Source organism: Python bivittatus, unplaced genomic scaffold, assembly GCF_059951505.1.
Source record: "Python bivittatus isolate LINGU-HERP-01145 unplaced genomic scaffold, Pbiv_v1 ctg000330_np1212, whole genome shotgun sequence".
NCBI lineage: Eukaryota > Metazoa > Chordata > Lepidosauria > Squamata > Pythonidae > Python > Python bivittatus.
The window spans coordinates 41,341,939-41,368,851 of NW_028277058.1; the positions used below are offsets into that span (position 1 = coordinate 41,341,939).

Below are 26,913 nucleotides of genomic sequence, written 5' to 3' on the forward strand. Positions count from 1 at the left end.
TTTTGACCACGCCCCCTTCCTCTCTCGGGGGAGGCGCTCTTCCACAGCTGCACCACCGCTCTTTCCGGAGGGGGGCGCTCTGCGTAATTGGTGCGCCAATTCTTTCTGCCCCCTCTCCTATTTCCGCGATCCATCGGTTGGCTCATGAGGCGGTTCTGGTTGCGGCGGCGGGCATCTGGGCTCAGGTGCTGCGGGAGGTGCCTGGGTCCGCCTTAGGTCGATGCTGGCTTGCCTGGAGAGCGGCGGCGGAGGAGGACGAAGGTGCTGGAGGACAAAAGCTGGAAAGGGGGACCAGATGTGGAGGAGAAAAAGGCTGCCGCCGCTGGGCCCCTCATAGGCCCGGCCTCGCCGGCAGATGCATCCCAGGTGGGAGCATTGCATGCGTGTATTTATTCTGGGGCTTAGCCCAGGAATCTGTTTCTGATGCGTGAGTTTTGGTGAGTGTGTCTGAGCATGTCTAGAGTGTCATCATGAATTACTACAGTCTGAGGGGGAAAAGGAATGTATGGAGATCACCAAAACTGTTCTATATCTAAACGGTGAAAGTCTTTAAAGACAATATTGGGTAATAAAGATTCATGTCATTGTGGCATAAGCTTTGATGGGCCACAGTTTTCTTCAAAGATTAAGCAGCTGCTATTATTTTATGAGTAAATGAGAGACATCTCTGCTAAGTTTTAGTAAAGTGAAAGATTTCCAAAGAGCATGTTATTTCAAGCTGTGGAGTATAACACTATTAGTTAATTAGCATGTTGTATTTAATTACATATCAAAGCATATATAAGCCAAGATATATGTAAATTGCATAGATCTGAAGCAAGTAGAAATGTGTTCAGGCTTTATTGAAATGTTATACAAAATGTGATCTGCCAATCCTTTTCTATTGTTGATATTGGTATGTAAATATATCTCATGAGGATACTGATAAAGACATTTATTTGTATTTTGATGAAATGTTGGCAGAACAGTGATCCTATTCAGCCCACTTCACTTCACTGCAAGTGAAGTGATCTCTCTAGCTTATTCTCTATACTAGCAATGCTGAAGATGCTGTGAGAAGGAATTGTTGAGATTGGGAGGTATAAAATCTTCATATTCTATCTGCAAGCACTATTCCTTTTGCAAATTTGCACTTAAAATTATAGTTGAAAGAAGGTTTAGTCACAAGCTCAGGTCTAAGGCAGTGAGTTTATAAATTGGCAACTTTTCCTCAATTACATTTCTTACAGCAAAGAAGAACATCCTTCATGTGTGTGGGTGGAGCAGGATAGTGCCTAGTTGTCATGTCTCTCTGTGACTGATATATAGTTGCCACATCCTCCAGATGACTGCATTTTGACATGATGTACGCCCATCAAGTTCCTCCCTGGTAGGAAAGAGCCTGGGACAGTTGGGGTTCCCTATCATTATGCTGCACAACAAGGGGCTCTTATTCATATCCAGTGCATGAATGATGGCAACATATGTCCATTGCGCAGACAGAAGCCTGGACAGAGGCCCTTTCTCTAAACCGTACCTCTTGGGGCCAGATCACTCTGTGCTTCTCTGTATTCAGTGAAAGGACAGGCCCTTTTTCTGTAAACAGAGAAGCACAGAATAGTCTGTCTCTGAGAGATGTGGTTAATCCCTTAGGAGGGACGGGACATTGGGAGTGGGATCCTGCCTCTGAGAGTTTTCTGATACATCTCTAACTCGTTTACTGTTTGTGAGCTTTGGCTGGATGAATCTATTTCATCTTTGATTTAGGTGTAATTATAATATTGATTCACACTTGTTGCAGCAGAATTATCTGCCTTTGGACAACATTGTCCATTTTGCCTCTGGGAGTCACTGCTGTTAATTTGCTTTCTTTCAGTTAGGAGGTATGCTCAGAAAAGGGACTGATACAGAGCCTAGTTCTTGTGTTTCTGTTGTGTGAATCCTGCCAATGTTGATAAGAATAAGTGTCAATTACAAAGCCTAAATGAGTTAAACATTCATTAAATGAGCAAAGAGAGAGGCAGAAGAAACATATTCTGTATGTATAACTCTGGTTAGATCATTATTAGGGCTACAAATTTTAAAGTTTTTGCAGATTCACAACTAATTTGCAGTGGGTTCTAATGTGTGGCAGTAATAAGATGGATAAAATGCATGAATGTCTTTTCCTACTAAAATAATTATATTCCAATAGTTCCAATCAATCTAAAAAGATTGTGCTTTTCATTTGCGCTTAGTAGCTTTTTAATAATCAAGTAACATTTTAAAGATGGCAGCTACATGTATGAATTATAAGCATAGAACTGCTGTGTTTTGCTCAATATATGCCTGCAGTATTTGAAAAATCATAAGATTTAACAGATCATTCGGGGGGGGGTGTTAATTCCCAAATGTCCGTTAAGCTTGAATGATGTCATTCACAGTGATGTTCAGTATTTGTATGATAATATGACACAAATGATGCAAACTGTGTTATAATGTACATAATAATGTAGATTTCAGTATCTGATCTAGACTACTTGGATTAATGGACTTGTCTGTTATTTCGGGGAATGTCGAGATAGAAATGTTGTCCATTGCATCCAGTGCCCATGAAATGGGTTTCCTTTAAATCGAGGTTTAATATTTAATACTGAATTTATTACTGGTACACAGTTTGATTTTGGTAAGCTTTAAGGAAGTACAGACAGTGGTTACAAAAGCATGAGAAATTAAAATGTTAGCATACTCTTAAAGATTTTAACCTATGGGCACTTCCACACTTAGCCTGATTTGGAACCAATTCCAGACCTGCTTTTGTACAGTATCAGAACATTTTAAAATCTTGCTCCATTGCACTTTATCTGACATTGGAATAAAGCTATCTTTCCTTTGCAATGTTGTAATGCTACAGTGTTTGTGGGCAGTCTGCTTTCCCATTGGCAAACAATCTTGAAACACCCTGCTTCTCAGTTCTTTGACTCTGTCCCAGTTTCACCTCAGCTTCTTTGGAGTCTTTTATTAAATATGCTGGAGGAATAGAAAAAATAAAAGGAGTGGGGGGAGAAAAGCAAAAAAGCATGTACTATTTTTCTATACCAGTAGTGCATTCCCTAAAACTTCTCCAGAAATTTAGACCAAATTTTAATTTTTAACATGATAGAAAGGAAATTATTAAAATCATGGCAATTGATTACATTAATAGAATTTATATGACTCATTTAAATAAAATGAAATTTAGTGTTTGCCTTGACCCTCCATGTTAGAGTACAGCCCCTTGTCACACCGCTTAAAAGTTAATTTTAACTCTCAGCCAAAAACTAATTGTAGAACCCTGTTTTATACCAAGTTCTGTATGTTTGTTAAATGCCAAACTCATGCTTGCCTGAACTATTATTTACATTTTAAATGTTCCTCTTTTTTCTAGGATGAATGAAATGAGCCTGAGCCCTGTGGGGATGGAACAGTTGACAGCTTCTTCTGTGAGCAATGCCCTGGCTGTTGCAGGAAATCACATAGCTTTGGCCTCCTCACCCACCCATAATGCCATACCAGCACCAGGTAATGTATCAAGTCAGGATGAAGACACATTTTCTTGATGTCTTTATTTCTGTTCTTTTCAAATTGGGAGATGATGTGACATGTCTAAGCCCAGCTTTAGGTAACTCAATTTTGCTTTGGCCCTTTTTCCTCAGTGTTTTGCTAATGCCCAAACCTTGGCTCCTAGGTGTAATTTTCAAGAATTGAGCATCTTTCCATTATTACAAAAAAGTCAATAGAAATGTAACACACATTAAAAATATTGTGAACAGCAGTGAATGCATATTTTAAGTAGAGTTTCCCCCATTTGTGTGGAAATCAAAACCTCTATTGACCTTTCCAATTTTTACTCTTTGTCTCTGTGCATCCACTCTCCCCAAATGTCTTTATCTTATATCGGTTGTAGACTAATTATTTTGTTTGTATTAGGATTACCAGTTGCAATTCCAAATTTGGGGCCCTCATTACCTTCTGCTTTGTCTCTGATGCTTCCAATGGGCATTGGAGATCGAGGAGTGATGTGCGGTATACCAGAGAGAAATTATACCCTACCTCCACCACCTTACCCTCATCTAGAAAGCAGCTACTTTAGACACATTCTACCTGGTACGTAGTGTGACACAATAGACTTTGTATAAAATCTTAAGTTCAGTAATATGTTCAGAAAGGATCACATTTAATAGGGGACAAATGTTACCACTTTATTGTAAGTTGCAAAGAAAGGCTCAACTGAATAGGCAACAGAATATACATTTTACAGGTAAATAGGGATGTGTCGAATATTCTCTTCCAGTTTTATAATTCTGTTTTATTTATTTGAAAATTAATCATTACAAGAATAGACATCTGGAATTGTGGAAGTGAACTTGTACATTTTTTTTCTTGTGGCTTAATAATTTTTTAAATCACATGGACTCTTTATTTGCAAATCATAAGAGGTGCAAATACAAAGTCTTAAGTTCATTGCATGCACTAGTGCAAATTGATTGTCCTTGTGTTCAGCAATTTAAAACTTGACTTGTTAGTGCAAAACAATGTGCTTACTTTTATCTTTCTTTCGTTTCTCCCCTTCCTCAGGTCTAATATCTTACTTAGCTGACAGACCTCCACCTCAGTGTATTCACCCCAACAATATCAATGTTGATAGTAACTCAGCTTTATCTGTCTCCAATAATCCTTCAGACTTAGATCCCTATCAGCCCAATGGAACCGTGGGTCTTGAAGCAGGCATTGTCTCCATGGATTCCCGTTCAGTGAATGCACACAACACTCAAAGTTTGCATCCCAGCGATGGCCATGATGTCGCTCTGGATACAACAATTACCATAGAAAGTGTTTCAAGGGTTACCAGTCCAATCTCTAGTGACAGAATGGCCGAAGAACTTAGGATGAGTGATGTAGGTGGGGATCATTCACAGATTGCAAATGGCAGTCGTAATCATGAGCCTCTAGCAGTGGATAGCAGTTTAGCCACAGAAACTGTAGGGCATAATGGTGTAATCCCTATCCATGGTAGCAGTTTGGAACTTCCTGTTGTTATGGAGACTGACCACATTGCAGGCCGTGTCAATGGGATGCCTGACCGAACACTTGGGGACTCTATTCATACAGTGGCCATGAGCAGCAATTCTGTGAGTGTTGCACTTTCTACCTCACATAATCTCACTTCCCTGGAATCTGTCTCATTACATGAAGTGGGTCTCAGCTTGGAGCCAGTGACAGTATCCTCCATAAACCAGGAAGTAGCCATGGGACAAAATCATGTGGATGTCTCCTCAGACAATCTTGCTTTTGTGCCATCATCATTGCAGATGGAAGATTCCAATTCCAATAAGGAGAATATGGCTACATTGTTTACAATATGTAAGTATGTGTCAATATGTGATTGAATAGTAGTTATTTTCCAACTACTTCAAAAAGTTCAACTTACCCTGCTTTTAAATGTATGTACTTATGACAAAGTCCAGTGGGCCTATAGAAAAAGCTTACAGAAGTTGAAGAAAACTGGAACTAAACTTTTAACCAGTAGTTGAATTTACACAGAACTATAAGCCATTATTTATTTAACCATGGTTAATACACCCCATTTGGCCCATTAAGCCAAAAACAAACGAATCACAATTTGGCTTAGCACAAAATGCAAACCTACTCTGGATGTGAGAGGAAGGCAACTTCGTTTATTGTGTATGTTTTTGACATAAACATCAGTCAGTATAGGGAATGGCCAGAGATGGTAAACAGTTAAAGTTCAAAACATCTGAAATGCACCAATTGTCTGTTCCTGCGCTATATAATAAATATGTTAGTATATTTGGTTTGCAGTTTGTCTTTTTTTGTTTATTTTTTAAATTTTTTGATTACAAAAAGAAGAAAAAAATACATAAAAGTGCTTTAACATAAAAAGAAAAAAAATACAAAGAGAAAAAAAGTGTTAATATATCAATATAACAATAAACAGTTACAATTCTATATATGCTTATCTAATACAACTATATATTTGGTTTGCAGTTTGTCTCCGGTTAGATTTTCTCCTAAGGGTTTTCTTTTCAGTTTAGGATAAATACAGATATATCTAAAAACTAAAATGGGTATGGACTGTTTTGCTGGGTTTCACTCGCTGAACAGATCAACTCTTCCTTCTTGCTGTCCCCTCAATTCAGAGAAATTGGCATGCATACAGTGGGGCAAAAAAGTATTTAGTCAGCCACCAATTGTGCAAGTTCTCCCACTTAAAAAGATGAGAGAGGCCTGTAATTTTCAACATAGGTATACCTCAACTATGAGAGACAAAATGAGAAAAAAAATTCCAGAAAATCACATTGTCTGATTTTTAAAGAATTTATTTGCAAATCATGGTGGAAAATAAGTATTTGGTCACCTACAAACAAGCAAGATGTCTGGCTCTCACAGACCTGTAACTACTTCTTTAAGAGGCTCCTCTGTCCTCCACTCGTTACTTGTAGTAATGGCACCTGTTTGACCTTGTTATCAGTATAAAAGACACCTGTCCACAACCTCAGTCACACTCTGAACTCCATTATGGCCAAGACCAAAGAGCTGTTGAAGGACACCAGAAACAAAATTGTAGACCTGCACCAGGCTGGGAAGACTGAATCTGCAATAGGCAAGCAGGTTGGTGTGAAGAAATCAACTGTGGGAGCAATAATTGGAAAATGGAAGACATATAAGACCACTGATAATCTCCCTTGATCTGGGGCTCCATGCAAGATCTCACCCTGTGGGGTCAAAATGATCACAAGAATGGTGAGCAAAAATCCCAGGACCACATGGGGGGACCTAGTGAATGACCTGCAGAGAGCTGGGACCAAAGTAACAAACTACCATCAGTAACACACTACGCCACCAGGGACTCAAATCCTGCAGTGCCAGACGTGTCCCCCTGCTTAAGCCAGTACATGTCCGGGCCTGTCTGAAGTTTGCTAGAGAGCATTTGGATGATCCAGAAGAGGATTGGGAGAATGTCATATGGTCAGATGAAACCAAAGTAGAACGTTTTGGTCTAAACTCGTCGTGTTTGGAGGAGAGAGAATGTTGAGTTGCATCCAAAGAACACCATACCTACTGTGAAGCATGGGGGTGGAAAGATCATGCTTTGGGGCTGTTTTTCTGCAAAGGGACCAGGATGACTGATCCGTGTAAAGGAAAGAATGAATGGGGCCATGTATTGTGAGATTTTGAGTGAACACCTCCTTCCATCAGCAAGGGCATTGAAGATGAAATGTGGCTGGGTCTTTCAGCATGACAATGATCCCAAACACACCGCCCAGGCAATGAAGGAGTGGCTTCGTAAGAAGCATTTCAAGGTCCTGGAGTGGCCTAGCCAGTCTCCAGATCTCAACCCCATGGAAAACCTTTGGAGGGAGTTGAAAGTCCGTGTTGCCCAGCGACAGCCCCAAAACATCACTGCTCTAGAGGAGATCTGCATGGAGGAATGGGCCAAAATACCAGCAACAGTGTGTGAAAACCTTGTGAAGACTTACAGAAAACATTTGACCTCTGTCATTGCCAACAAAGGATATATAACAAAGTATTGAGATGAACTTCTGATATTGACCAAATACTTACTTTCCACCATGATTTGCAAATAAATTCTTTAAAAATCAGACAATGTGATTTTCTGGATTTTTTCCCCCATTTTGTCTCTCATAGTTGAGGTATACCTATGATGAAAATTACAGGCCTCTCTCATCTTTTTAAGTGGGAGAACTTGCACAATTGGTGGCTGACTAAATACTTTTTTGCCCCACTGTATAAGCATCTGTTTTTCATATGTCTTAAATGTTTTTGCATTCAGTGTTTTAATTATTATCATTCAAAATACATACACCAATTTTCATTTATTTACTTGAACATCTTCCACAGGAGGAAGAAATATGACTTTCTCTTCAGTTATCCACATCTTCACATTAGTCAGCACTGCAAGTAAATGAGGGAAAACTCAGTTTCCTATGTTCTATGGTTGTAATAGCTAGGTTGTCATAGCAGATTTTCCGGTAAAGCTATTGCATATTTATTTGTATCTAAGTTGTGTGGGCAGAAGAATATGTTCATAAAAAAAAATCGCCTGCATTTATATGACCTGTTTTCTTATCATCCATATCTCAATTTTGCAAATAGATTTGTTTCCCCTCCCCAATATAGTCCATAAAATATTTAACCAGGTTTATTTGCCCACTCATACCCATATTATGTCTCCAACCCTACCCCCCATCAAAAGCTAACTTTTGTAAAGTTTCTTTACCTATCACTTCAAGGCCATTTTTATTTGCCGCAGGCCTCAAGGAAAGAAACATTGTATAGGCATAAGTGTAATAACTATTACTTTGAGGGTTTTGTACCCTCATCTTGCCTGTCCTGTTATAGGATCTGACAGGAACAATTCTCCCATGCTGTGTCCTTTTTTCTTATCCACAGGGTGCACACTCTGCGACAAAGCTTACCCATCAGACTGCCCAGATCATGGGCCAGTGACTTTTGTTTCTGACACTCCAATAGAGAGCAGGGCCAGACTTTCTGTCCCAAAGCAGCTTAATATCCGACATGCTGTCATGGGACCCGAAGTTGGTAAGGATTTTGTTTATTGCACATTCTCATCTTGAAACACAATTTGACACAGTAGTGGAAAATAAAAGCTACTACTTGGGGAGGAATATGAATCTGGGTAGAGCTTTACAGTGCATCCTCTATGTGGTAAAAGTTAACACATATTTTTGCAAATTTGAATGCAGTTACTATTTTTGTGCAATAGCTTACACATCCAAAATAAAACAGTGAATGTGGCAGATGCAGATGTTTGGACATCTTTCTGAATCAGTAATTTGTAATACCTCCTTAGGTAGAAATAATTGCTTCTAAACATTTTCTGTAGCCAACTGGTTGTCCTTCTATTCTTGCTTTTGGAATTTTTCCATACTCTTCTTAGTAGAAGTTTCCTAGCTCAGAAATACTCTTAGGTCTTCTTGCATGCGTTTCATACTTCAGGTATCCACACAGATTTTCAGTAATATTCAAGCTTGAGGATTGTGGCCATCCCAGAACTGGCATCTTTTCTGTTAAGTACTTCATGATCAGTTTGGAGATACATTTTGAATCATTGTGTTGCTGAAATATCCAACCTCTTTTCATTTCTAACTTCTTCAGTAACCTTATTTAGTTTCTAAAATGTGTTGATATTTAGTTGAATGCATTCTTCCTTCCACCCACACAATATTTCCTGTGCTACTTACTGCCACACAACACCAAAGCATAATAGAGCCACCTCCTGCTTAACAGTTGGCAGGTGTTCTTTTCTTCAAAAGCTGCACCCTTCAAATGCATCTTGAATGGCTGTGGCCAGACAACACAATTTTTGCTTCATCAGTCCAAAGGACTGCATTCCAACACATTTCAGGCTTATCAAGGTTTCCTTTTTCATACTTTAAACAATGACTCTGGAGATGAGTTTGGAATAAAGGGGATTTTCAGACAATTCTCCCACGCAGATGATTGTTGTATAAGCGATGCTGTACTGTGAACTGGCAGATAACTACTCCACACTCAGCTAACCTTTTGAGCAGATTGTTTGCAGCAAATTCTGTTTTGCAGATCTGAACAGTTTTTAGGCAGTTCTAGCTAAGATTTATCTTGGTCTTCCAGATCTTGTTTTGCCTTGAACAGTTCAGATGCTCAGACAGCTGTTCAGAAAATCTCATGTTTGTTGAAAATAGACAATTGGAACTTGAGAGGTTAGCAGAGTTTTTGTTCATATGTGGAATTGTCTTATTCTGATTAATTATAGACCTTTGGGGGCCTTACAAATGACTTTACAATAAAAAATATAGCTGCACTGAATCAAATGATAGGGAGTCTAAACTTTTGCACCTGCCATAGCCACTGTTTTCTTATTTGAAACTGTAAACAACTGCACATAAATTGTAAGTATGCGTTCAGATTTGCAGAAGTATGTTGTGTTTAACTCTACCATGTACAAATTGCGTTGGCTTTTGTTCACTTGGGAATTCATTGAAACATAAACTTTGAATAGGGATATCTAAATTTGCAGGTAACTGTATATTCTTGGAGGTATAGCAATTATATTAAATATCCTCATAAAATTAAAGAGCCTAACATTTTCTAAGAAAGATAATTTATACTTTGAAGAAGAAAGTTGAAAATCTAACAGCATTTTATTTTATCTCCCAGTCTAATAGCAAAGTTCCATATGTGCAAGTTTATGGTAATGGAGAATTATTGCTTTCTTTTAGGTGGGCAGTATTGTCAATTATCAACCTGTCTTGGATCTCCTTCCTTAGGTATGACCACTACCTACACTTTGGCATTGAATCTCAAGTTTAGCAGTGAATGGAAGTAGGCCTAGTTATTCATAGAAAAAATATAGTTATACTTGGGTTTTGTATGTGTTTAATTATTTATATTCTATGACATTGTATTTTGCTAATACGGTTTTCAGAAATGCTTTTTCCTTTTAACTGTTCTTATTTAATTATTGTTTGGCTTTACCTCTGTTTTGAGATGAAACTTAAGTATAACATATGAATTCACTCATGCTTAATCAAACTTTGTTGAGGCAATGTTCAAAAGAGGCTTGAAACCCTTGTTCGTTTTCCATTTTTAAAAACATCTTGGCAGAATACTTTCTGCAGTAACTCACTGGATCATCTTTTTATATATATCATGGAACACTAAGACATTGAAGATTATTCTGAATCATTTTTTAAGAGAAGAGCCTACAGTTTGTGTGTGGCTATGGACTTCATAGATAGCTTGACTGAACTGTGACTTATGCTGTCTATAGATATACATTGGAGAGAAGGATTAGTGAGGATGTAGAAACTATTCTTTGGGGGAAAGATGTTTGTTATCACTAGGAGACCCTGGGTTTCTTGGAGCACCACTTTCTGAAGATGGGAATGTTACTAACATAATTTTATGGAGTTCTTATTTAAAGTAACTAGGAGAATTACACACACACCCCATTCCACGCACACTCTTGCTGTATTCCTGGCTACTTCTGCAGTTTCTGAAATAAGAATTTTCTATTTTTGCCAGAAGTAACATGAAATCTTTAATGAGCACAAAAGATCTGGACCTCAGTTTCACAAGTCATTTGAAAGTTTCACCAGTCACCTCAGATGAATTGATATTAGAATAAAGTGGACTAATGTAATATTATACATGAGTTTACTCACAAAAATATGATTGTTTCTGTGATTTTCCATTTTGTAGAAGCTTTCATAGATTTTTGCTTAGCAGTGAAACTCAAAGCACTATATTGCTTGTTGGTACTGGCTTTCATTTGGTGTAATCAGTGGATTACAATTTATTTTCCCAACTGTTCATAGGTGTGTGGGCTCGAGAAACCATTCCTGTCCGTACTTGCTTTGGACCACTCATTGGTCAACAGAGTCACTCAGTGGAAGTAGCTGACTGGACAGACAAAGCGGCCAATCACATTTGGAAGGTCAGTTTGCATAATGCTCTCTTTAGAGCATTCTCAAGCAAAATAATTGTTTGGAGTAGGCTCTTTTGCGCATGCAGAATGGGGACACTGCATTTATTACAGTGAAAAAAGTATCTTGGTAATGGATAAAATGATTGGTTGCCGTATATTGATTTACTGTCCTATTCTTATATAGAAAAATGTTTTCCAAAGAGACCTACCTCTTTTTTTCCCAGTATATAGTGCTTAGGAATGTTATTTTAAGCATTGCAGACCAAAATCAGATTTACCACTGTGCTCTTTGCTGTTGGTGCCCTCCTCCTACTGGCTCATTACCAAGCACCGGGGTTCAGATGATGGATTTTGGAAATTGGGGGCAGAGGAGAATGTACCTTGTTACAAAAGAAGTAATTCCCTTCCCACAGAAGGTCATCCAAATGCCTACATGCATTGCTCTGATTCTTTAAGCCATAGTGATTGGAGACTGTTGCTATATGTTCTGTGCTTATCTGACTTGCCTAAAGGAAGTGATGACTGTAATCAAAAAACTTCATGCAGCTGCTAAGGTGCTTTCTTCATTTTGTAGGGAGATTTTTAACCATCTGAGATGGCTCTAATTATCTTCTTTCAGATGTATCACAATAATGTCCTGGAATTCTACATCATCACAACAGATGAAAATGAATGTAACTGGATGATGTTTGTGCGGAAGGCCAGGTGAGAAAAGGATAGAACAAAAAAAACCCAAAAACTAAATAACTTCATGATAATCCTATATACCTCACTAGATATTTTATAACATAATATGGCATTAATATATATATATATAACTTAAAATAGCTCTTTTCCTTTATTCCTTAATATTCTGGACTTGGAATAGGGTTGTTTTTTGTTTTAGTGTTGACTCCTAGGGACTGCCTGGACAATCCCTGCAGTTTTCTTGGCAAGATTTTTGGAAGTGGTTTGCTGTTACCTTCTTCCTAGGATAAGAGAGCATGACTGGGCTAAGGTCACCCAGCTGGCTTTGTGCCTAAAGCGGGACTAGAACTCACAGACTCCCAGTTTCTAGCCTGATGCCTTAACCACTACACTAAACAGGCTCTCTGGAATAGTTTAAGAAATTCACTTTATATTTCAACATCTACTATCGCAGGATTGGATTAACTATCAAATGTTTTTGGGGGACTGATTCAGCATGCTTTTACATTACTATTTTGACCAATAGATTGAATCTATTATAATTAGAGGAATGCATTTTCCTATGTAATCTCAATGTATCTTAGCATTTTCATGAAGTTTTCTTGCTTTAGCTGCTATTTAGAGCCTTTTCAGTAGAATTCTTAGCAGCTTAAATGACTAACTCATAGACTTATAGAATTGGAAGGCATCTGGGAGGTTTTCTAGCCCAATGCTCTGGGCAGGGCAAGAATCTACATACCATCCCAGGCTGTCCAACCTTTGCTTGAAAACCTCCAGTGATTGTGCCTAAAAACTCCAGGAGGCACTGCTTAATAACTCAGAGAGTCAGGAAATTCTTCCTTATTTTGAGTTTGTATCTCTGTAAAACTTCAACCCATTGGTTTTCACCTACCCTTCGGAGCCAAGAGAATAAATGTGCATTCTCTTCCCTGTGACAGCCCCCGAAGTATTGGAAGACTTGAGATTTGAGAAGCATTTGAAGTGTGTTTAAAACTAAACTTAAATTTACAGATCTCGTATTTTGATTTTTAATTTTTTTATGGTAATCTTTTAAATTTTACCACTCTTATCTGTACTTCATTATATTTTGTGAAATGCTTTAGGTGCTATTTGTAGAGGGATGGTAGTAGAGATCATCTATATTGTGAGACAGAATTGCTTCATCTAGAACAGGGGTGTGCAGCCTTTTTTCTGAGGACTGCAGTTGGCCTTTGAATTGTATGCTTTGGCCTGTGCTCTAAAAAGTGGGTGGAGTTAAACAAAAATGTATCTGATTTAATTAAATAACAGTAAAATAACTAATATACAGTTAATGTGATCGCCCCCCATGAATTTAATTTTTTTTCCACTCAGCCACATTAAAATTACAATTGTCAACAACTTCTGAAGGCATTTTTGAAGCCACATGTGGCCCTTGGGCCTTAGATAAGGATTTAAATGCAGAATCATAAATGTTTCATTTGAAGAGCAGAAGAATGAGGTGGATTCTTTCTATCTTGTGAATATTTGATACTTCACGTGGAAGGAATTTTGTTCACCTTTCATTGAAATTATTAAAACAGAATGCTGATTAGTATCTTCAGAGGAAGAGAGTCTGGCTAGTATTGCATATCAAACTAAAGAACTGTTTGTTTTAATAATCATCTCTGGAACAAGTCTTAGTGTTCACATACAGTCATGTCCAGAAATATTGGGACATCGACACAATTCTAACATCTTTGGCTCTATACACCACCACAATGGATTTGGAATGAAACAAACACAATGTGCTTTAACTGCAGACTGTCAGCTTTAATTTGAGGGTATGTACATCCAACTCAGGTGAACGGTGTAGGAATTACAACAGTTTGCATATGTGCCTCCCACTTGTTAAGGGACCAAAAGTAATGGGACAGAATAATAATCATAAATCAAACTTTCCCTTTTTAATACTTGGTTGCAAATCCGTTGCAGTCAATCACAGCCTGAAGCCTGGAACGCATAGACATCACCAGACGCTGGGTTTCATCCCTGGTGATGCTCTGCCAGGCCTCTACTGCAACTGTCTTCAGTTCCTGCTTGTTCTTGGGGCTTTTTCCCTTCAGTTTTGTCTTCAGCAAGTGAAATGCATGCTCAATGGGATTCAGGTCAGGTGATTGACTTGGCCATTGCATAACATTCCACTTCTGTCCCTTCAAAAACTCTTTGGTTGCTTTTGCAGTATGCTTTGGGTCATTGTCCATCTGAACTGTGAAGCGCCGTCCAATGAGTTCTGCAGCATTTGGCTGAATGTGAGCAGATAATATTGCCCGAAACACTGCAGAATTCATCCTGCTGCTTTTGTCAGCAGTCACATCATCAATAAATACAAGAGAATCAGTTCCACTGGCAGCCATACATGCCCACGCCATGACACTACCACCACCATGCTTCACTGATGAGGTGGTATGCTTAGGATCATGAGCAGTTCCTTTCCTTCTCCATACTCTTCTCTTCCCATCACTCTGGTACAAGTTGATCTTGGTCTCATCTGTCCATAGGATGTTGTTCCAGAACTGTGAAGGCTTTTTTAGATGTCGTTTGGCAACCTCTAATCTGGCCTTCCTGTTTTTGAGGCTCACCAATGGTTTACATCTTGTGGTGAACCCTCTGTATTCACTCTGGTGAAGTCTTCTTTTGATTGTTGACTTTGACACACATACACCTACCTCCTGGAGAGTGTTCTTGATCTGGCCAACTGTTGTGAAGGGTGTTTTCTTCACCAGGGAAAGGATTCTTCGGTCATCCACCACAGTTGTTTTCCGTTGTCTCCCGGGTCTTTTGGTGTTGCTGAGCTCACCGGTGCATTCCTTCTTTTTGAGAATGTTCCAAACAGTTGTTTTGGCCACACCTAATGTTCTTGCTACCTCTCTGATGGGTTTGATTTGTTTCTTCAGCCTAATGATGGCTTGCTTCACTGATAGTGACAGCTCTTTGGATCTCATCTTGAGAGTTGACAGCAACAGATTCCAAATGCAAATAGCACACTTGAAATGAACTCTGGGCCTTTTATCTGCACATTGTAATTGGGGTACTGAGGGAATATCACACACCTGGCCATGGAACAGCTGAGAAGCCAATTGTCCCATTACTTTTGGTCCCTTAACAAGTGGGGGGCACATATGCAAACTGTTGTAATTCCTACACCGTTCACCTGAGTTGGATGTACATACCCTCAAATTAAAGCTGACAGTCTGCAGTTAAGGCACATTGTGTTTGTTTCATTCCAAATCCATTGTGGTGGTGTATAGAGCCAAAGATGTTAGAATTGTGTCGATGTCCCAATATTTCTGGACCTGACTGTATAACACATATGTACCCAATAAGACTAAATAAAGTGCTACAGTACTTTAGAAATGTGAGAACAACAGAGTATCAGAGCTTTTGCAAAGTGGCTTGGGAAAAAAAACATTGAAATGCATGTTTGGTAGCTAATCAGACACTAAAATCTGCAGGTTCATCATGGAGGCAAGAGAAGGATGGGCTCTAGGTAGAAATAAAAAATATCTAACACTTCAGCCCCCATCAAAGTTGGTACTTGCTTTCTTGTGTCTGGACCACAGCACAATAAAATAGTTTAACAGTCTGTCCCTTCAACTGAAAAGAAATTGTTTCTGATAAGTAGAAATTAGTGAACCTCATCATTCATTCATTCAGCCCTTTCTGACTCTTTGCAACCCGATGGACATAATGTCAGGGATTCTCTGCCAGAACTGCTTTGAATTCTTACAAACTTCTGCCTGTGCAACCAAGGATAGTATCTAGCCGCCTTGGCTTCTTTTGGCTTCTTTTTCAGAGTCTTCTCCAATGACTCTTGCTATCACATTATGTGTCCAGAATATTTTTTGTTTTGATACTGCTGCTTTCAGTCACCAGTCTGGTTTAACTTCATCTGGTACTGAATGTTTTGTTCTTATGGTCCAAATATACTCAGCAATTTTCTCCAGCACCACAGTTCAAAGACATGTTTATTTTTGTTCAGAGAATGTTGCTGCAGATTGTTTTAAAATTGGCTTGAGTGTAGAATATTAAATAATCTAGGGATATTTGTGATAGATATCATGTAACTTTGAATACTTATGTTTTAAGATTTTCTCCTCTGTGAAATAGGAACCGGGAAGAACAAAATCTGGTAGCCTACCCTCATGATGGAAAGATTTACTTCTGCACTTCACGCGATATCCCTCCAGACCACGAGCTCCTTTTTTACTATAGTCGTGACTATGCCCGCCAGATTGGTAAGCAGTTAAGCAAGGCTTCCCAAATATAGCATTCTCCAGATGTTTTGGACTGTAGCTCTCAGGCCTGGAACAGTGACCATACTGAGCATTACTTCTGGAAGTATGATCCATGTGGGGAGCTTAAATCTGATACAAATAAAAGCTTAGACTTAGCTTCTGAATTTTATTTTCCTCTGTCTCATCTGATTGGATTTAGTGGTAAGCTATTTACTTTCTTCATGTTTTGAACAAAACAGGTCATTCAAACTTAATCAGTAAGTCAGCTAATAATGTCTCATTCTTGTTTCTTGTTCTTTATTTTGTAACATCAGCCTACTTCAACAAAATATAAGATTGAAGTTTTTTTATGCATTTTAAATTTAGGATGTCTTTCATTGCATTCCTATTATTTTTTTTGGTTCCTACTTTTTGCTGCATCATAAACAACTACCTGTCTTAAAGGTGTTCCTGAGCATCCTGATGTGCACACTTGTCACTGTGGAAAAGAATGTGCTTCCTATGCAGAGTTCAAGGTCCATCTGAGTAGTCATCTTAACAGCCACTTCCCCAGTCAGGGGCACAGCAGCACCCATGGACCAGGACACAGTAAGGAAAGGAAGTGGAAATGCTCTATGTGCCCTCAAGCTTTCATCTCACCTTCTAAACTTCATGTTCACTTCATGGGGCATATAGGTATGAAGCCACACAAGTGTGACTTCTGTAGCAAGGCCTTTAGTGACCCCAGCAATCTGCGTACACATCTTAAAATTCATACAGGTAAGTGAGGAAGAACAAAATTTAAAGTTCTTTTTCCAAACAAGTATTTAGGACATATTGAATAATTTTGTCACAGTGAAGACTGATCTTGTTTGTTCCTTCTTAAAATGGAGGATTGTGTTGCCTTGTTATTTAGGATTTGCATCATGTGTGACATGATGATTTTAGAGAATTGGAGAGTTATGCATATTTTGTTGTCTATAGCAGAACATAAGAAGATTCAGACATATTCCATGCCATTAGTTACTTGCAGAATTAAAATGTATCAGACAGCCCTATTGTAATATCAAGCATGTTGATAACTTGGAATTTCAATCTATATTTACTGTTCTGTGGGTGGGATGGGATGAAATGATCTTATGTAAATGGTTTATATCTATTTTCAGGTCAAAAGAACTATCGCTGTGCACTCTGTGAAAAGTCTTTTACTCAGAAGGCCCACCTAGAGACACATATGGTTATCCACACTGGAGAAAAAAATCTGAAGTGTGATTATTGCGATAAACTATTTATGCGGCGTCAAGATCTCAAGCAACATGTGCTTACCCATACACAGTGAGTCATTCAGGAGACAGACCAAATTATTTCTGTGTGTTCATGTGTGTGTGTATGTTTCATTTATTGCCTGTGAACTAAAGAGGTCCTTATTGAAAAGGTTTATGATAGTGATAGGAGTGACAGTTCTCAAGAGAAACCCAGGTTTATCAGAAGAAAAATGAATTATGGAAAATAGTGTCAAGAATGTGCTTCCTATGCAGATAAGCTAGTATTTACCTCCCTCATCTTACCAAAAAAATTATCATATGAGAGTCTTAATTGACCAAAACCATGTTGGGTGGTAGAGATCAGTGATAACCATTGCATATGTAAGATTGGTAAAGGGTATGAATTAATTAGTGACATGAAATAAAAGATATGTTGTGTATCTAAGAGAAAGGGGAAGAATATAACAAATTTCATTGGAAGATTATCTAGTCTTGTAGAAATGACAAACACATGCAAGAAATTGAAAGTGTGGGCTTAATTATGAATGAAAGACTAAAATGTATGTATGAACTGGTATAATCAAAAGTATTATAGATGCATATAAAAGAATCCATAGGTTTGTGATTGTTGCATGCTGCATTCTAGTTAATGGTGATAATGGAAGGACCAGCAATGAGTTTTGTGAATAGTTATGTAATGGGGAAAATGTATTTTGCTAGATTAAGATTAATGTACGGTGGGAATGAGTACAGAAAAATGCTTGGGCTATTCAGATATGAAATGGTGGCTGTTTGATAAAAATCTGCTTAGGAAAAGGTCTATTTTGATTATGAAACTAACCATAAGGCTATTTGTATGCACATATGGCAAAGGAATTAATATAAATCTTAAAGCATGATAAATTTGATTATGATGAAAGATTGTGAGATCTTACAAGAGTGATAAGGGATTCTGAATGTGGCACAGACCATTTTTGGTAGTGTCAAAAGATAGATTTTGGTTAAAAATGGACATGGAAGGTACTAAGAAAGTGGCTGGGAGACATTGAATTATAAACTACCAATCCAATTTTAGTCTGGATTCACCTACTGTACAAATGTAACTTTTATGTATATGGAATTCTTTCAATAACCATTTTATTAGGTCAACACTATGCTGTGCTAAGACTAGAATTATGTATTTCTTTAAAAATATTATATGCAAAATTCAGATATAGTAGGTAGGTATAAAAGAAGAAATATTTTAAGAAGCTTGATGCCTGCTGACTTTATATGCATATCCTTGTAATTTTCTTGCCAATAATATGGAAGTAGTTTGCTCTTGCCACTTTGTGTGATATTTTGACTTTCTAATATAGTGTACAGCATTGGGATAACCTGGTTTTCTCCCATCCAAGTAGTTACTAGGTCCAATCTGCTTGGCTTTTCAAGATCAACCAGTGTTGTCTGTTTCCTCCTATACTTCATAGACTGGAATTCTTCCAGGGTCAAACAGGAATACTGAAATTCCAAATATGTGGTGGGTGAACAAAGGAAACAACATTTCTGATTATTTTTCCCCTGAACTTGCAGCATGGCAAAATCTTATGCATGTGAAAGTGTGGTTTTCTGTATGTTAAATGGGTAATTTAAGATTAGAACAACTGTGTGATATTTGTATCCCACAAGCTTTCAAGTTCAAAAGAATCATCAAATATAAAAATTGTTTTCATGTTCTCATGACTAAAATGCTATTTCTCTTCTCCATACCCACTCCTGTTTAGAGAGCGCCAGATCAAATGTCCACAATGTGAGAAGCTATTCTTAAGGACAAATCACCTAAAGAAACATTTAAACTCTCATGAAGGAAAGAGGGATTATGTCTGTGAAAAGTGTTCCAAGGCTTATTTAACAAAATACCACCTTACTCGCCATTTAAAAATTTGTAAAGGACCAACCTCTAGTCTCTCAGCTCAAGAAGAGGAGGAAGAAGAGTCTTCAGAGGAAGAAGAATTGATAAATTCTACAACAAATGAAAACTGTCGACTCAGAACCACCATGTATGTGACAGGTGATACACTTTCTTGTCACAGACAAGACAATTCCTAAAATTATTGAATTAACATGTGTAAACTTCCACTCAGTGGCCAAATTCTCATCCATAATGGAAACGGCTTCTGTTTTCAGAGTGAACATTAAAACAACATAATTACTCACGTTCATCTATTAAAATGGTATCATTGGTGACTTGGTTGATGCATGATGGATACAATTGAAACAGCATCAGCTGTCTCTGTTAAAGGTACTTTTAATGTGAAAGTATGCACAAACCAAATTTTTTCATTGCAGTATAGTGCTTTTTTATTGAATAAATTACTTTTGGCTCTTAGAAAGTTCATAAAATTGATATTTGTTGTATACCAATGAATTATTTGCTCATCTGTTGACAACTGAGCATTTCCAGAGGTTTAGAAAGCAAAAATATAGTATGGGATCCATACAGTAAGGCATGCTAATGCTTGTGTTTGAAATGCAGGCTTAGTTTTAGCATGAGTTTGACATACAATGGTTATTGTATACTGTAACCGGTAACCACTTATTTTGAAAGGGAAATTCTGCTGCTAATATATTTATGGAATGAAGCTATCATTAAGATTTGTTTCCTTACAAAAAATTAAAATACTGCTTTTTAATGTGCGTACTCATTACTTTCATTTTCACCCTCTAAGGGTTTTTTTCCCAGTATGTAGGAATTATTTTTCATCATAGCATTTTCGCTTTATTAAATTAAACCATTAATTTATCTGTACATTTTGCTCTTCAGTCAATGTTAAGTAAGATGACATTGATGGTTCTCCTAGAAATATATTTAAATTAATGGTCCGTATCAAAGAGATAAACCCAAGATTGTTAACCTTAGCCATTTTATTTATGCCAAATTGGATTTTATTAATTAGCATGTGCCTTGATTGATAATATATTTATATAGGCTCAGAGATACATGCTCTGACATGGTATCCAATCCTGATTAAGAACAGTGTATTTAAAACTTTCCATAATAGACAGCTTCTTTTGAGTTCTGAGAAAATTGGCTAACATAATTAGACAACAGCTTTTAAACCACAGATGGCCAATGACAAAAGATTTAAGGTAGCTATTATATGCATCAGAATGCCCAAGTGTATCTTTCTTAACTCAAATGAATGTGTTGGAAGATTAATTTGTTAAATTATTGCTAGTCTTTTAGTACTGGCATGTTCCAATTTCTAGGTGGCTAACAGCTCAGAAGCTTCATGGTAACATGGCCTTAAAAGCAGGTCAAAAAATATAACATTTGGTTTACCTAGTATGTTTCAAGATGAAATACTTTCATAAAAAACTATATAAGCTTATTTCATGGTTCCATTGCAGCTTCTCCATAGCTGCTACTACTATTATCAGAATTCTTTCCTTCAGAACTTGATGTGGCAACTGCTAGCCTCTGTCGAGTTCCAAAAACATCATTCACTATAATACAAAAAAAAAAAAAAGGTTAAAAACCCTAACTTTAAAGCAGAAATTGCCCTATTTCTTAGGATTATATAACTAGAAAATGAATGAGGATAATCACCTGTGGAAATTGTGCTTATGTCCCAGAGCTGTAGTCCCTGCCTCTCTCCTCCAAAGGCATAGACAAATGGCAGATCTGGACAACAAGCTGCACAGAACAGGGTACCCTGCAGGCAGAAGACAGATACCCTCCTGATTCTCTGTTGACTCAATAAACTATCTACCTCTTTAACCAAACACATTTCTAACTCAAATCAGTGAATTAAAGTCGAGCTTAATCTAGGTAGATGTTGTACATATCCAAAGTCTTAAAAGTTTATGTAAACCTTAAAAGCAATACAGTACCACAGTTCACAAAATGCAGGCTATTTGTTCCATATCATGAGGTTATACTATTGATTAGTATTCTAATTTTGTTTCACACAAATATTATACACAATATTAGTTTAGTACATTACAATATTACACAAACCTGGATTCTCACCATAGTTTCATTCTACACTCCAAAAAATAATAAGACTCTATAGGTATGGCTGCACTAAAAAAACCCTTGAAATTACCATTTTCATATCTCTGGAATAGACTAAAGTAGGCTTGTCCCCCAGGATGTCCCAAATTTTCACACATTTGTCTGACGATGTTGTTACAAGACATCCTTTGATTTGGCTGCTTAACTGTAGTCCTGGAAAACACAAGCAGGTGCTTTTACTATTAAGTCAGAAAAAGAAAACAAGAACATTCTTGCCTTATATGCCTCATTCTTTCAGGTTAAGGGATCTCTGATTTAAAGGCACCCCACATCCATGGGGCAGCAATGCCAACTGAAATGTAACTTCTTCCTTTGCCATTAGTAAAAACAAAGATACTTAAACACATTTCATTTGTCAATTAAAATCCAAAGCAATATTTTATTTTATTTTATTTTATTTATTAGATTTATATAGCCCCCATCTCACGAAATGTGACTCTGGGCGGCATACAAACATATTAACAATTAAAACCATACAATGAGCAAACATAAATAAAAAAGCATAAAAAAAACCCAAGAGTGTGGGAAAAAAACCATCATTTGACATATAACCATCTTGCAGGCTCACCATGGGATCCCCAAGGTTCATGGAAAAAACAGGTTTTAAGGGCCTTCTGGAAGGTAGACAGGGATGGGGGCCACAGGCAGAATGATGTTCCAGAGGGCAGGGGCCACAGCAGAAAAGGCACGCTGTCTGGGTCCCGCCAGATGGAACTCCTTGGAGGTGGGACCTGCAGCATACCCCTCCTGCTCAATTTGATGGGATGGGTGGATGTAATTGGGAAAAGGCAGTCCCTCAAGTAACCTGGTCCCATGCTATGTAGGGCTTTAAAGGTCAAAACCAGCACCTTGAATTGCACCCAAAACAAACTGGCAGTCAGTGCAACTCGCAGAACAGAGGTGTAATGTGTGCTGTCCCAGGGGTGCACATAACTGTCCACGCAGCTGCACTCTGCACCAGTTGAGGCTTCTGGATGCTCTTCAAGGGTAGCTCATGTAGAGCGCATTATAGTAATCCAGTCTGGAAGTGACCAGAGCATGAATGACAGAGTAGAGCTTCGTGGTCTAGGAAGGGGCACAACTGGTGCACAACATGAAGCTGTGCAAAGGCCCTCCTAACCACAAGTGCCACCTACTCCTTGAGGAGCAGTTGTGAGTCTAGAAGGACCCCCAGATTGTGCATGGGGTGTCTAGGGTATTGCAACCCCATCCAGAACCAAAGATGGTAAAGTTCCAGATCCAGAAGGCCCAAAAACCCAAAGCCACTCTGTCTTGTCAGGGTTTAGCTGAAGCCTGTTGTTCCCCATCCAGACCCCCACAGCCTTCAGGCACCGGGACAAGACATCAATAGCACTGCTTAGTTCGCCAGGGGTGGAGATACATAACTGGGTATCATCAGCATATGATGAACGATCTCACCCAGCGGCTTCATGTAGATGTTAAATAGACGTGGAGAGAGTACCAAACCCTGTGGAACTCCACATAACAGGAATCAAGGGCAGGACCTCTCCCAATCAGCACTGACTGGTACCAGTCCCACAGAAAGGAAGTGAACCAGCACAATACTGTGCCACCCACTCCCAACCCATGGAGCTGAACCAGGAGGATACCATGGTTAATGGTATCGAAGGCCACCAAGAGGTCAAGAAGAGCAAGGACAACTGCACTACCTCTGTCCCGCTCCTGCCAGAGATCATCTAAAAGCGCAACCAATGCCATCTCCGTCCCAGGCCCAGACCTGACTCCTGATTGAAAAGGGTTCAGGTAATCCGCTTCATCCAGGGCCCACTGAAGCTGCTGTGCAACCACTTTCTCCACAACCTTCCCTAGAAAAGGGAGGTTAGACGTTGGACAGAAACTGCCAGCATGGTGGGCTCCAGTGATGGCTTCTTGAGGAGGGGGTGAAACAATGCCTCCTTAAGAGGCAGCGGAACAACCTTCTCTCTCTCTCAAAGAAAAGTTAACTACTGGTAGGATCAACCAAGTAATGCATATTCTTTATGCGCTATAGAATGGCAAATATAAATTTGCCTCAAAAATATGATGTAGGATAACTATATAAGGATAACTATATAAGGATAACTATATAAGGATAACTATATAAGGATAACTATATAAGTATAACTATATAAGGATAACTATATAAGGATAACTATATAAGGATAACTATATAAGGATAACTATATAAGGATAACTATGTAAGGATAACTATGTAAGGATAACTATGTAAGGATAACTATGTAAGGATAACTATGTAAGGATAACTATGTAAGGATAACTATGTAAGGATAACTATGTAAGGATAACTATGTAAGGATAACTATGTAAGTATAACAATGTAAGGATAAATATGTAAGGATTACTAAGTAAGGATAACTATTTAAGGATAACTATGAAAGGATAACTATGTAAGGATAACTATGTAAGGATAACTATGTAAGGATAACTATATAAGGATAACTATGTAAGGATAACTATGTAAGGATAACTATGTAAGGATAACTATGTAAGGATAACTATGTAAGGATAACTATGTAAGGATAACTATGTAAGGATAACTATGTAAGGATAACTATGTAAGGATATCTATGTAAGGATAACTAAGTAAGGATAACTATGTATGGATAACTATGTAAGGATAACTATGTAAGGATAACTATGTAAGGATAACTATGTAAGGATAACTATATAAGGATAACTATGTAAGGATAACTATGTAAGGATAACTATGTAAGGATAACTATGTAAGGATAACTATGTAAGGATAACTATGTAAGGATAACTATGTAAGGATAACTATGTAAGGATAACTATGTAAGGATAACTATGTAAGGATAACTATATAAGGTATGTGACTAGAATGGGATTTGCTTAGAATCCTGATTGGGAAAAGAAAGGCTTACCAGATACTTCTTCATTATGAGCTTTCATTGTGAAGACTGGTTTATGTGAACGAGCATCAAGACAGTACACAAATCCATCTTCTGTGCTAGCCTACAACAAAGCATTTCAAGAGATCTTAAAAATAAAATCAATCAGTAGGTCACCATTCTCAATCTGAATAATCTTCCAGAAGTATGGACTTGAAATCCCAGAACTCTCCAGCCTGAATGGTCATTGTAGAGAATTCTGAAAGCTGAAAGGAAGACGACCAAGTTGGGAAAGACTGCACAGAAAATAAACAGCTGGAGGTTTTGGGGCCAACTCTAGTCATGCAGGTACTGTTACTCCTGGTTTGATAACAAACAACAGATCAGAACGAGTAGTATCCATGACAGCACGAACTTGCCATATTTAGGGAGATTTCAGACTTCACTGTCAGGAACCTCTACGTTCCCAAAGCACCTCTTAGGCAAATAAAGGTAACACAGCACCACCAAATACCAGACAGTAAGCCTGCCACTTATTGGTAAGTGTTTTACTATAATATACATTGATTATTTTATTTTATCTTAAAATATGCTGGTTGCCTTGAAAACTTTGGATGACAAATACATTAGGGCTATGCAGCACTTTGGATTCAAAGGAAAAAAGATGTTCCAAGAGTACACAGGGACATTTGTTGCTATGTACACTTACTGGAAAATCCTTTAATCAACTTTTTCCAATGATTGCCTTGCAGTCATATGATGCAGTTAGGAAAAGATGCAACTGCTTTAAAGAGTCGCCAGCAGATGCTACATGAATGTACCCCACCCCTGGTCCTCCAAGGCACTTTTTTTTCCATGTTACTTACTTACTTGTTTAATGGACTTAAATGCTGCATAGCCTGCATAAATGCATACAACAGGATGGATGATACAAAACACGAGAAAGAATCAGGTATTTTACTTACTAAGAAGTGGTGAGGTGAAAAATGATTCCAAGTTACTCTTTCAACTTGTCCACTAAATCTCCAGGTTCTATGGTTGTTCTGTGGACTTCTGCAGTCATATAAAATGGTTGATCTGAAAAGTATAAATAGATATTTACTCAAATTTGGCACCTGATTTTTTAAACATCATAAACTAATATTCATATACCCATCAGACAGAGAGGTCATTTTTTTTTAATCTAATAAAATACTTCTCCTATTCCAGTTGAGTCATTAGAAGAAGTCATAGCAATCCCACTGGTTATACAGACAATAAACAGTGAGTGCATGCCTATCAAGTAAAGTTGTTGGTTTCAAGTGGCCTTATTCCTAGGTAAGTATGCAAAGAATTATAGCTAAAATAAGGTTGACCATTCCAGTTAAGAATACACAGGGAAGCACTTCCATCAATCATACCAAAATTTATAGTACATGTTTTACAGAGGATATTAACAAAATAGTATCTGTGTCAGGTTATGAAGGAAATATTACATTTTATTATTTCTCTCTGCCATTATATGGTTTATATATTTCCTGCACTCTTACATGTGTGATAGATACAATAGAACATGCTTGTCCTTACTTGTCATAAGAACCAGAAATGAGAGTCTGTGTTTCAAAAGGATGAAACTGCAGTGTTTGCACCTAAAAATAACAAATTAGATTTCAAATATATTTACATCAAAATACACTTTTACAGTATAGAGGATTTTAAATAATTCTCATTATAATCTTTTCACAAACAGAAAGGATTTTTCAATTATCTGTTTAATTGCTAATTCAAAGCAGAATTGCATACAATCATCAGCATGTAAAATTTATGTTGGCTAAAACTTCATTATGTGGAACAAAATGTCTGGAATTTTTAATTAGTTTGAACATGTATAATTAAATGTTATTTGTTCAGAGCTCATTTAATTAGAATACAAATATCCAAAGCAATAGCCATAGAAAAGTAAGATCAAATCTTGCTTGAATAATTATGTTCACTAGGAGTTGACATTAATTTCTATCACTGGGCTGTGACTACATAACTCCTCACAAAATTAGCTAGAGCTAAATCTAAAATTTAAAAGAGATTCTCCCTAGATTTTTACTTTGGTCGCCAAACTGAAAAGATATTTTTGAATACGGCTAAACCTGTATTTAATAGGGCCAATGAATGATAGTTGCTATACATGTAACAGGTACATAGGAAAAAAAATCACAAATGCAGGTTTTCATCCTCACAGCTGCCTATCAGAACTCCTTTTATAGAAAAATGGATAAAAAGTCCCATCCATCTTAGTAGTTGATCATCTGATCCCTTAGAATTCAAATAAAATTTTATACTGAGGTTTTGAACC

The 26,913-nt window shown here is 37.7% G+C and overlaps 2 protein-coding genes across 3 annotated transcripts in view; one reads left to right on the top strand and one right to left on the bottom strand.

The window, feature by feature from the left end:
• PRDM4 (PR/SET domain 4) lies at positions 1-19,986 on the top strand. 2 transcript variants are annotated; one of them, XM_007427871.4, is made up of 13 exons: positions 1-366; positions 1,230-1,369; positions 3,386-3,519; positions 3,928-4,104; positions 4,576-5,361; positions 8,434-8,583; positions 10,263-10,310; positions 11,361-11,479; positions 12,090-12,175; positions 16,286-16,413; positions 16,858-17,172; positions 17,559-17,727; positions 19,421-19,986. In XM_007427871.4, the coding sequence occupies exons 2-13, from the start codon at positions 1,341-1,343 to the stop codon at positions 19,743-19,745; spliced, it is 2,466 nt and encodes an 821-aa protein (XP_007427933.1). In that variant the 5' UTR covers positions 1-366; positions 1,230-1,340; the 3' UTR covers positions 19,746-19,986. The 2 variants fall into 2 exon arrangements, with proteins under 2 accessions (XP_007427933.1, XP_007427934.1); XM_007427872.4 differs by lacking the exon at positions 1,230-1,369 and having other exon boundaries at positions 2-366.
• The window catches only part of PWP1 (PWP1 homolog, endonuclein), an 18,869-nt gene continuing 11,933 nt past the window's right edge, over positions 19,978-26,913 (bottom strand). The window contains exons 10-15 of the mRNA XM_088141087.1: positions 26,151-26,212; positions 25,550-25,661; positions 24,618-24,708; positions 21,746-21,867; positions 21,247-21,352; positions 19,978-21,143 (exon numbers count right to left, since the gene is read on the bottom strand). Of these exons, the coding sequence (XP_087997213.1) occupies positions 21,031-21,143; positions 21,247-21,352; positions 21,746-21,867; positions 24,618-24,708; positions 25,550-25,661; positions 26,151-26,212 (606 nt within the window). The 3' untranslated portion in view covers positions 19,978-21,030. The remainder of the gene's footprint in view (positions 21,144-21,246; positions 21,353-21,745; positions 21,868-24,617; positions 24,709-25,549; positions 25,662-26,150; positions 26,213-26,913) is intronic.

What these genes read in the sequence shown, in the direction of transcription:
- PRDM4 (XM_007427871.4), top strand. Translation starts at nt 1,341, where the DNA reads ATGATGTACGCCCATCAAGTTCCTCCCTG. An exon ending in TAATGCCATACCAGCACCAG is followed by an intron (nt 3,520 to 3,927) that starts GTAATGTATCAA and finishes TGTTTGTATTAG; the next exon opens with GATTACCAGTTGCAATTCCA. An exon ending in ACATCTTAAAATTCATACAG is followed by an intron (nt 17,173 to 17,558) that starts GTAAGTGAGGAA and finishes ATCTATTTTCAG; the next exon opens with GTCAAAAGAACTATCGCTGT.